The 12,557-nt window shown below is 33.2% G+C and overlaps 2 protein-coding genes across 2 annotated transcripts in view; one reads left to right on the forward strand and one right to left on the reverse strand.

Annotated features, from left to right (window-relative positions):
- Positions 1–12,557, forward strand: part of LOC149476548 (uncharacterized) — a 328,274-nt gene that overhangs the window by 142,421 nt on the left and 173,296 nt on the right. The window lies entirely within an intron of this gene.
- LOC149476551 (irregular chiasm C-roughest protein-like) overlaps positions 1–12,557 on the reverse strand; it is a 105,577-nt gene that overhangs the window by 2,586 nt on the left and 90,434 nt on the right. Inside the window, exons 11-21 of the mRNA XM_089711754.1 lie at positions 12,250–12,383; positions 11,063–11,186; positions 8,210–8,355; positions 7,506–7,659; positions 6,539–6,765; positions 5,489–5,638; positions 4,852–4,955; positions 3,872–4,014; positions 2,835–3,011; positions 1,828–1,931; positions 59–161 (exon numbers count right to left, since the gene is read on the reverse strand). Of these exons, the coding sequence (XP_089567880.1) occupies positions 59–161; positions 1,828–1,931; positions 2,835–3,011; positions 3,872–4,014; positions 4,852–4,955; positions 5,489–5,638; positions 6,539–6,765; positions 7,506–7,659; positions 8,210–8,355; positions 11,063–11,186; positions 12,250–12,383 (1,566 nt within the window). The remainder of the gene's footprint in view (positions 1–58; positions 162–1,827; positions 1,932–2,834; positions 3,012–3,871; positions 4,015–4,851; positions 4,956–5,488; positions 5,639–6,538; positions 6,766–7,505; positions 7,660–8,209; positions 8,356–11,062; positions 11,187–12,249; positions 12,384–12,557) is intronic.

Here is a 12,557-nt window from a genome sequence, read left to right on the forward strand (position 1 = left end):
ACGTAATTTAAAGAAAAAGTTAAAATAATAAATGTTAAACTTGAATATTTAATCTTACCTTTCTTGGTAACAGTGGTATTAGTCAATGCTCTACTTGACGGTGCTAAAATATAATGAGAGCTTGGAGATTGTGGCGTCGTTGACGACGTTACTACTCCGACCTAGGATAAAAAAATACAAACATAATTTAATTTACGTTTGGCATGGTGAATTTTGATAAACATAGTTAATTTCTATTATTTTAATAAAACCAAGAATTTTACAACAAAGTGTATAAGCTTAAAAAATTGAATCCTGAACTGTGTTAGTTTAGAAATTACTGATAATGAATCAATGTCATTACAAATAAAATTTAATCAACTCAGTTTTACAATATACATCAAAACTTCAATTATAATTTATTTTTCATATAACATATAAAATTATAAAATTAAATACCAAACAACGATATCCTATGCTACTTAAGGGGCCCTGCTCCGAAATGTATGTTTCTAAATCATGGTTTTTGGATAGAAATCATCATATTTAAAATCCTAAAAAAATATATAGCACAGATAAACGTTTGATCTAGTGACTTTTTTGGATAAAAACACAATATTAAACATTTGACTCGATCAAAAAAAAATCAGAAGTAACATCGATTTTAAAAGCATAATCAGTTTTATGAGAATTAGGGGAACGCTATGTTTATGAAAATTTGACATTTCATTTACTAATCAGGTTTTACAGGGAAGTTTTTGGATAGATTTTTAATTTAGCCCTTATTTTTTTCTATATAAAATATAATACGTAAAATGCGACTCGCGCGCACCACGTCAGTGCAGCCAGACTCCAGAGTCCAGCCGGACGTTATCGAGGGAGGACCTGTGCTAGTTTTGCTCCCGACCACGTTGCAGTCGCCGTTCGCGTATTAGAACCGAGCGGCGAGTAAAACGGCGAGCATGTCACGGTATAAATAAATCAGTAGTTTGATTTTGTTAGTTATCCTAGGATTATTGTTGTAAATATAAATTAACTTCTTATTCTATACTATTAAACGAACAATATTTGCATATTAATATATTTGTTTGTAAATACAGTGTGGAAATTTTCGATGGGCCCTGGGTGAAAGTACTAGAAATACTGGAGATAGCAAATTTCCTTTATTTTTAAAAAGAAATAGAACTGCATTCAAAGATTTTCAAAAATTCAGAATACACTAACTTACTTATTACATACTTATATTCAATTATTATTTTGCCTTTTTTATTTGTTTTACTTTAAATTATTATTACCAATATTTTCAGAAGAAAATAAATTAATGTATCCAGAACGAGAGTTTCATTTTAAACTTTAAATGTATGTATAAAATAGACCAAAAAATTTTTACGAGAAATTAACAATAAATTATCTTTTATATTGTTTCTATCGATTTGAATAATAAAATAAAATTTGAAAAAGGAATGTTTCTTTTCAGAAAAATTTGCTATCCCTAGTATTTCAAGTACTTTCCATTCAGGGCACATCGAAAATTTCCACACTGTATATATACAAACAAATTGTATAAATATGCAAATATTGCTCGTTTAATGGTATAGGATAAGTAGTAAATTTATATATCAACAACATTCCTACGATAGCAAATAAAATCGAACTACTGATTTATTTATACTGTGGCATAATCACCCGCCTTCATAGGTCACCGGAGTTCATGCCGCGCCGGCTCCTGCGCAACGCGGGCGCGAGCCATCTCAGTGCCTAAAATGCCTAAACTTTCAGTACAAAGGGCTCTTAATAGAAACACACCGATAACGAAACCAAATAATACCGGTATCAAACGTTACTCACAGGCTGTGCGCTATCCGTAGACATAGTGGAGTTAGTGATGGGGCTCGTCGCGCACTGCGGGGACGCGAGACTTGTTGGTGACGTTATTGAGTGGGACGATGTACCTGAACCGGGAATACGGTATATAATGTACCTGTATCAGTGTGGTATTGTATGTACGATGTACCTAAACTGGTGAATCGGGTATTGAATGTATGCACACGATAATTTGAAATTAATTTATTTGCAAAATTTGATGGTGTGGAAATTGCGAATAGTGACGTTAAGATTTATTGAAAGATTATAGAAAATATTTTGTTGAAGCATTTTCAAGAGTAGTCTGTAGCTAAAGAAAAGTATGTTAAATATGTACTATAAATGATTCTTTCTTTCAAAGTTAATTAGAAATATAGGTACATAATTCGATAGGGTATTCAATTCAAAATTAATAAATTTAAATAATTTGGAAAATCCAAAAGTGCACGCCTCATAATTTTTTTTTAATAAATATTTATTAATTATTATTTTTGTTTATTTAATAACAATTAAACCACATCGAATCAGACCCTGAAAAATGAAAGGGTTCTATTCCTGAGCATACTCAAGCGTAAGAGAAAAAAAAAGACTCGATTAGTAAAGTATTTCGGTCGCTATCGTGTTAACAAGAAAAAGGATCCGCACATACAGACACACGGACGTCCAAGACAGAACTTTTTTAAACTGTTTTTTAACTAGTTTAAATAACAAAAATGACATCAAAAATATCATGAACGTTAAAAATAGTGTTTTTTCTTAATATGTGTGTGTATGTATTATCTTACAAGTGCAATGTATGATACATAAAGACATTTTAAGTTTGAAAAATCAGATGTTTTGCGCGAAGTGACAGTAGTACCCACCTCAACGCTTCGCTTATGAGGCGTGCAAAATTCAAACACCGACACATATTTAACACCGAAACATTATTTTTAATAGAATAATATGTTATTTTTATTAATTTGTTAAAAATAACGTTACTTTAAACTCACCAGAAGGTATAATAACAGAACTTCTAACAGAAGAATACGGCGGCGGTGCCGGTGTAGACGCGGGCTTCGCCGTGTTCACAGTAAAACCGATCCCACTGCGTAAATGGGGGTTCCCATATGTAGCGGCGTATCTCACATCTACTCCGTGGATTATACCACCGTTGCCTATTCGATTTCCTGTTTGAAAAGAAAAATTAATGAAATTTGATTTTTTGGTCCTTCGAACTGGAATATTAAAAAAAATGTCATTTAATAATTGAAATATATAATATATAGCCTATATTATATATAGGCTATATAATATAAGCTGTATTACAGCAAGGTATATTATAATATAAACTTTGCTGTAATAATAAGCTATTAGAAATGGTAAAAGAAAACATGAGGAAACTGTCATGTCGAAAAATCAAAAGTTCGATGACATGTGACATCTGCCCGCACTTGGCCAGGGTGCTGGATTATAGCTTGTACAGGGCCCGTGGCCCAGCAGTGGGAATGTATATGGGCTAAGGAGTCTATTAATCTTCTTCTTCTTCTTATATATAAAAATGAATCGCAAAATGTGTTGGTAAGCGCATAACTCGAGAACGGCTGAACCGATTTCAATAATTCTTTTTTTATTATATTCCTTGAAGTACAAGGATGGTTCTTATGTAGAGAAAACGTAAACATGTACCACGGGCGAAGCCGGGGCGGACCGCTAGTAACTAATATAATATAAACCTACCTTCCGTACTAGAAACTCCTAAGCTTTGAAGTAGATTGCCATTTATCTGTGACTAGCTTTCCGCCCGCGACTTCGTCCGCGTTTTCAAAGGAAAACCCGCATAGTTCCCGTTCTCTATCCTATATGTTAATCCAAGTCACCTATATGTGTGCTAAATTTCATTGTAATCGGTTAGGTAGTATTTGCGTGAAAGAGTAACAAATATACACATACACATCCATCCTCGCAAACTTTCGCATTTATAATATTATTATTATTTTAAATAGGATTTGTATACATTAATTATTGTATAATAACAATATAAGCCTACCTTCCGTGCTAGGCACTCCTAAGCTGTTAATAGCGTTGTTGCTCCCTTGTCGCTTGGCGCGCTGCAGCGAGTTGCTCTGACTGCCGCCGCCCGCCAGCTGCAGAGATGTGTCTATACTTCGCGGGAGACTGCCGTTTATTGACCTGTTGTTAATTAAATCATCAATTTGATGAGTAGGAAAAGTTAGATTTCCTCATAATATTAATATTAAAGAATTTAGTAGTTCTAAATTTAAAACTTATACATAATACATGTTCAGAGAGCCTACTACAGTGTTCAGGAATATATGGACGATAAAAACCCATGAAGGGTTGTCGCGTAAAAACCACAGGACAGTTCTTTGGCATATTATTATATATTATGTAGTTAGATATAAGTTACATATTATGTAATATTGACATGATTTTAAAAGAGCAACTATGGAGTTTCTGGCCTATTCTTCTCCATAGATACTGCTTTCCGAATCGGTGGTAAATGTTAAAAATACTTATGTATGTAATGACGATTCGAAAGTGCTACTAAATAGCAGTCTAATTGAATAAATAAGTTGCGATAGAGTATAGATGATCAACTTGATAAGTGAGTATAATCCTGTTATATGTCGATTATGAAAAAAAATGTGCATGAAAATTTTGAGGGTATTTTAAAATGTTTATCTTTTCACTAGGTATATTTTTCAATAGAATATGGATGTGATCAGTTTGGCGTGTAGTTATGAGAAATTAATTCGCACATGTTAAAAAAAATCTAGTGCACGGTTTTTAGGGAAGTTTTTAATAATTCATCCTATGAATATATTTATGTTTTCAACTAAATTAAATTTGAAACTTCGCAAACCATAAAAAAAAAACATTTAATGTGTACTTGGATTGAAATCATACTTCTTAGTTCTCACTTATCTTAATTATAATAGCAACACCACCAAAAATCTACACCTAACTTCTTTTCAGTACACAAATAGGACACCCTGTATAACTCACCTATTCGGCGTGAGCTTATCACTGCCCATCGTAGGTGACTGAACTCTCAAAGAGCCCGGCGTATAATCGTGGCCGTAATGGACGTAGGTCGAATATCCATTTACCTGATGTAAAAGGAATATACATGGTGTTACAAAAAAAGACGAAAATTGTAATTCTTTGACATGAAGTATGAAGAAATTCTCATGATGAATAAGTATCAAGTATTTCAAACTTTGTGATTTTAATTTATCGTTAAAAATAAAAGTTGAAAATTTTTTGGTCGACAAGAAATGTCAATGTCTTCAAAACAAAATGAAGTGAAATTTGAATGTTACGTTCTAATAATATACAATATGTATTTTATTGTTAACAAAAACTTTGAATCCTATATTTATTTTTTCTACTTTTTCCAATTAAAAAAAAAGACGGGTTGCACTCCGGGAGTGCCGGCAGAAGTGAAAACTTGATTATTATTAACGTTGAGCATGTTTGATATTTTGGAATGGTATCCGTCTTACGCTTTTTCGATCAGGTCACGTGTCCTGACGCGAGTTTAAGATTTTATACCCATTACATAAAAAGTGCTCAACGCCGCTAAAGAAGTTTTCACTTCAAAAATGTCCTGAATTTTATTATTTGTACGTATTACACTCACCTTATAATCCGTATAAGCTGGATCGCTATAATCGTTACTATATCGGTAGGGGAAGTTGTTAGCAAGCGGCGCGGAGCCGGCGAGCGGCGCGCCGCTGCCCAGCTTCGCGTTCGAGCACAGCGTGCTGTCTGACCCGGTGTTCGAGTAGTCCTGTGTGTGAGAGTAGTGTCAGAGTCGAGTGTAATAATAAAAAAATGTATGCGTGTACTAGAGTACACACGTAAGAAGTGAAACTTCTTTATGACCTTAAAAATGTCACGAATATGGCGTAAAGCAAAAATGTCACGCGTACGGCGTAACGCAAAAATGGTACACTAAATTTTTGTCCAACCCCGATAAAGAAGTTTCACTTCAAAAAGACGTGTGGCACTCGGGGACTGCCGCGGTAAAGCTATAGCATGCTATGTCTTCAAGCCACACCTCCGAGCCCGTCGGAGTGGGGAGCGTGAGGTTTTTTCGTTACGGAATTTCTGGATTCGGTCCCCGCGCTCAAGGCCCGCGATAGAAGCTATGCAATAGCTTAAAATGCGCGACGGATAGCTACACTTATTGCTATATCGATAGGGGAAGGTGTTCGCAATGTTTGAAATCAACAATATTATTACCACAGAATAGAAGCATTCCACATAATATCAAATGTTGGATATGATATTATGATCATGGATTCAATTACCCAGGAATGACTCAATGTTTGTTAGTCTTCTAAGCTTAAAATTCATATCTGTAGTTAAGTTTTCATGATGATGCTAATTTTATTTGTATTACCTATACCAAACATTAAAACGAAATAATTTCAGATATCATTTTACAATAGAATACACATTAAATACAATTGAACCCAAACACCTCTTTAAAACCTTTATCTACCTATACAATACCACCTACAAAATGCCACCACCTACATTTCACAAATCTGCACTACTTTAACAACGAAACCGTACAATAAAATAAAATTCCACATACCACCTACTTACCCACTATTCTTAAATCCAACAAATATCAGTACAATACAATACAATACAATACAATACAATACAATACAAAACTCACAACATCACAAGTCCCGTTCTGCCGCAACTCCAGTTTCAGGTCGCTTATATTGGAATTCCGATCATCTTTATACAATTCTTCCGCAGTGACTGTGACATCTGGCTTCTCTGTCACTTGCTTGTTCTTCCTCTGCTTTCTTTGGCAGAGTATCACGAGCATTATCACTGCTGCTACCATTATTGTGCCGGAGGTCACGCCGAACAGAATTAGTAAGAGCGGGAATGATTCTGTGAAAGAAATGGTTATGTTTTATCCAATTTTAGTTAGTTACCTATACTAATATTATAAAGCTGAATAATTTGTTTGTTTGAACGCGCTAATCTCGGGAACTACTGGTCCGATTTGAAAAATTCTCGGTGTTAGATAGCCCATTTAATTGTGCAAAAATATAATGGTGATTGGTGGTTTTGGTCTAAAAAAATTTTTACGTTAAATACAATTTTCACGATACACATCAACAATAAAAAAATACGATTCAGACAATTCAATTTGCGACTGCAAGCTTACACTATCACACAAATGTATATATTTCAAACGTTTTAAAGAAAAGCTTATAAAGTCGAGGATTTTCTCATGTACCCTCAAGTAATTCACAACTTGGTTTAAGAATATGAATCTACGAGGTTTCGACTCCGTGGAAAATTGCAGGCGTTTTAAAATTCCACTAGAATGTAAGTTGTGTTTTTAATAAAGGGATTTTTGCAATTATCATGTCGACTGCGTACGTTTTAGGAAAAATATTTGGGAAAATGGTTTTATAATGTGCTGGTTTGGAATTGCAACCTTTTCAGTATGAGAACTAGAACTAAAATGGCATTATGATTAGTCACTTTATTGAGATTAATTGGGCATTTGAATTACAGTTCTTACTGAAGTTTTGCTGTGTAAACAAATGTTCATTTTATAATTGAAAATCGACCTAAATAAAATTCATTAAAAGATGTTTCAAATAAAGCCAAATACTCACTATTAGGTCGAACAACAATATCCATAGTATCACTGCCATAGTCATTGGACACATTACATCGATACACTCCAAAATGCTTCGCTTGACTTTCTCTGATGATAAGAGTTGAGTTCACGATACCACCAGGCTGCAGGTCCTCTTGGAAAGCGTAGTCCTTGGAGTTAAAATACGAAATAAACTTTAAAATAGGAATATAAGGGCCGATTTTTCAATCCTTGGTTAAAACTTATTCATCGAATAACGTATTACACTGCCATTTCAAAAATGTATTCTAATAATTGTGACAGAGTTTACAGGTGACATTTTAAAATGTTCGTGTAATACTTTATTGGACGGATAATTAGATTTATTTCATGCAAGTTAAACATTCATTACAATAACTAATATTCGATAGTAAGGATGTTAATTGTTATTTTTTTCTGTGTTTAAGTAATTTATTAACAACTTTGAATGCTCTTGCATGATTATTAATTAATATACTAATAAATTATCGACTTATTAATTCCTCGATTCAAGTTTTATTGAGTGTATCATGTTAAATATCCAGTAAGCTAAACGTGAAGACTTCTCAATAAATTCATAAAGTTTGTTTCCCCTTTTAACTAAAATCATCTTCACAAAACAACATCAAAGATGTGTAAAAACATATTTCTCATAAAACTGCCGTTAAACTAACGTTAAAATGCCATAGTATAATTACTAACCTGATCATGTACACCGTCTATCTCTTTCCCTTCAAACGTCCAGACGATGTTATCAATTTTGGGTACTGCGAAAGCTGCACATTCTATGTTCACTGTGTCACCTTGGGAACCGAATTGCGTCGCGTTGGATAGTATTTTTGGTGGCCCTGGAAAGAGATTTTGTTTTATTTTGTGGTATTGTATTCATAGTAAAATTAAATTCAGTATGAAAAGGTTGAATAAATTGTGCTTAGGAAGTGAGATTATTATTTTGGCAAGAGAAATATTTGATTGTGTAATAAACACAAATTAATTCATTACTGAAGTAGATACTATAACTTGTATCTACAACTAAAACAATGCATTGTTAACACAATAAAAAGTAAAAAATCCTATATTCAATTTTAAAATGGACGTAAGATTCGTAGATGGTCCGTACATTAATTAAAATACATAATAAATCATTTCACTATCAAAATATAGAAAATCTAATGCACTATGCTCTGCATACAACTTCATTACAATTTGCTTTCCTAGACCTTCTCATTTATTAAAAAAAAAAGACATTACATATTCCGATCTATTACCAAGTAAGTCACTGATAAAAAAGCAATTGAAAACTTCAATTTCATTACAAAACCATGTTCCAATATGAATAATTACTATCAATTACTGAGCCCTAATATTTTCATCAATTCACATCTATTATGTTATTTTAACGGGTTTTATCGTGTTCTTCGACTTAATAACGGTAATATTATTCATACCATCGCTTCTAGAAGTTTAATCTATATTAATTACATATAAACGTCGTTTAATGTTAATCCTATTAGAGATAGTTAAATGATTCTTTGTGTTTTAGATTTATTATGAGAAGAACTTTTAGATCTCTCTTTGTGTTTCTAATCGAGTTATTGGTATCGATTAAACATGTTGGTTGGTAAATGAATGGAAAAATTTTAAAGTTTGGTGATTAAAATGTCTATTAATATTTGAAATGTAGAAGCTGTTTTCAAGTCAAAACTAAATATGATTGCGTTTAATGTTGTGGATAATTTGAAATGTGAATTTAGAAAATGTTTAACAGAGATGTTTATTCTAAAAATATGCCTAATGGATATGGATGATGTTTTTGTTAAAAAGAAGTGGAAAAATTACAGTTTTTATTTATTTGGAAACAAAGTCAAGGTATTTATCTAGTATCAAATAATCCAACAGTGTAAGTAGGTACATTGAAGATTGTTTACTTCAGAAAATCGATATTAAGTATGTTTCATTTCATTTATTAGACACAAAGGACCTACTTAAATATTTGTTTTTTTCTTTCACAATTCGATTCCTATGTGTTTACCCAGTTCATGAATCATGCGTAGGTAAGTTTCAACGTATTAATATAGGTACTAGGAAATATTAGCATTCCTTGAATTAGTAATTATTTTTTTCTCAGTATTGCATATAAAACTATAATTTCAACGAATAAACCGTAAGTAGTTTTTAACCTTTAAAGGACCATAATTAAATGGAGAATGGAGAGTATGACGCGTAGGTTTCCAGGGAAATTTTTACTTTCTAGTAAATAGTATAAAAAATTGTTTGCTCGATAAATATACTTGAATACGTGGAAAATTTAAAGGGCAACATATTACGAGGAAATTTTTACATGATTGATACAAACTTGGCTGAAATATATACGCCTACTTAAAATACATAGTTACTCATAATATGTTATACAAAAACATCAGAAAGTACAATCCTATCCTAGAAGTAGAATACTACTATCCTACTAATATTATAAATGCGAAAGTTTGTAAGGATGGATATGTGTATGTATGTTTGTTACTCTTTCACGCAAATACTACTGAACTGATTACAATGAAATTTAGCACACATATAGAGGATAACTTGGATTAACACATAGGATAAGGTTTTATCCCGGAAATCCCAAGGGAACGGGAATAATGCGGGTTTTTCTTTAAACGCGGGCGAAGCCGCGGGCGCCACAACATAATTTTTAAAACAACAAAAATTGCTATGGGTTTTGCTAAAGATTAATTGAACAAACAAGAAAGGACAAAGGAAAAATAACAATATTGTAAAAAGGCATCATTTGTACAACATACGGCTTTATTGCTGAACAGCAATCTCTACCAGGCAACCTGGGAGGAATGGAAATGTTCATGGGATAGCGCAAAATAAATAATTATAATTACATTTTTAGTAATATAATATGCTTAGTACTTGTACGCAAGTAACAAACAACAAATATATGGAAATACCTAAAAATAAATCTTCACGTATATCTAGGCAATACGCCGCACCCTAGATGACCTAAAAACGTAGTATACCTTCCTTCTAATGGATTCGCCAATAGAAAATATGTACTTTAAGCTAATACAGTTATTCTAACCATAGATAATGAATTTTTTGAAGAAAATATAGTAGGAAAATAAGGTTGGTTTTTAATGAAAGCAATTAATATGATTAATAAATTTCATAAAAAAAAATGAAAACATAGGATATAAATCGTGATTATTTATATGTTTGAATGAGCTCTACGGAGGTTCTGGTTTCAAATGAAAGTCGTGTATGTTTATCATGTAGCAGCAGTGGAACATGTTACAAAAATAGAAAAATATTAATTTTAAGAGCAAGAAATTGCGTCGCTAAGTAAGCAATATTATTTCGTATAGGTAATTTACCTATCACCTACTTGTCCCTAAAGAAAACCGATCAGTGAAAAAAGATGTATAATGGATCTGCCCCTTACCCCACTAGGGGACATGGGACTTCACTTTCTCTGTACCTATTCAATTGAAAGAAAGAAAGAAAAATTTATATGAATTACATTAGTAATAAGTTAATATCTTTACTAACCTTTAATAAAAATCGATGCATCAGCTTCTATCTCTGGGTAACCATCGACTCTGGCTTTACACAAATATCGACCAGATGTGTGAGTGTCCACGGTTAATGTTAAATTAGCTGTTCTGCCCACACTCTGTAAGGAAAACTTATTTTAATTGTCATAATTAGGAAAAACATGGGCCCTCTTCACAATGGGCAGCGTTGGCCCAACAAATAATCATGTTAGTGAACTTAGCACATCATTTTTAGCAGATCAAAAAAAAAAATGTGAGTTCTTATCGCGTGCAGTTGAGTTCTACAGTTCCTGATACTTTTTAGAAATAGTTCTGGCGTTTTTACCTTAAAAAACGACATTTGAAAAAATGATCTGCCAACTTCCCGTAGCAGATCATTTTTAGCAGATCAAAAAAAAAATGTGAGTTCTTATCGCGTGCAGTTGAGTTCTACAGTTCCTGATACTTTTTAGAAATAGTTCTGGCGTTTTTACCTTAACAAACGACATTTGAAAAAACCCGACCTGGACCCGGCTTAACGTGATGCTAAGACGTAATGCTACGACGTGATGCTACGACGTGATGCTACGACGTGATGCTACGGCGTGATGCTACGCTGTGATGCTACGGCGTGATGCTACGGCGTAATGCTACGGCATGTGTTACGGCGTGATGCTACGGCGTGATGCTACGGTGTGATGCTACGGTGTGATGCTACGGCATGATGCTACGGCATGATGCTACGGCGTGATGCTACGGCATGATGCTACGGCGTGATGCTACAGCGTGATGCTACGGCGTGATGCTACGGCGTGATGCTACGGCGTGATGCTACGGCGTGATGCTACGGCGTGATGCTACGGCGGTAAAAACGCCAGAACTATTTCTAAAAAGTATCAGGAACTGTAGAACTCAACTGCACGCGATAAGAACTCACATTTTTTTTTGATGTGCTAAAAATGATCTGCTAAGTTCACTAACATCAAATAATCGTCGATGTTCGCCACCATTACGTCAATTATGAAATTAATTTATGTAGTAACTAACTAAACGTTTTTTTATTACAATAGCTTAACATTATTGTCTATTTATTTTTTCCTATTTTATATATGTATGTATGTTTGTAAAGGTTCTTTAAACGGTAAAAATTGCATCGAAAAATGCTGTTTCTATAAAGATTTGCAGTAAAATAATATGACTCACAATATTAGTATCTTCTTCAAAATGCAGCCATCTTATTTCAGGCGCCGGAAACCCATTCACATCGCAACTTAGCGTGACTTGCTTACCCAGCTCAGCTTCTACGTCTTGAGGACGGTTTCTGAATGTTGGTGCATCTAGGAAAGAGGATAATGAACTGTATTGCTTTGTAATAGAGTTGAAAATCATTTATATTTAAAAACGAATCGTGTTTCCAAAAATAATAAAACATTTACATTTTTTAAGCTGGAGTATGGTTTAATTATTTCACTTTATATGTTTCTTGTGAAAAAATAACAAATTTTATCGAG

The sequence above is a fragment of the Colias philodice genome, chromosome 27 (genome assembly GCF_061535455.1).
Source record: "Colias philodice isolate Cphi_HAF_F1 chromosome 27, ilColPhil1 Martin Lab GWU primary, whole genome shotgun sequence".
Lineage (NCBI taxonomy): Eukaryota > Metazoa > Arthropoda > Insecta > Lepidoptera > Pieridae > Colias > Colias philodice.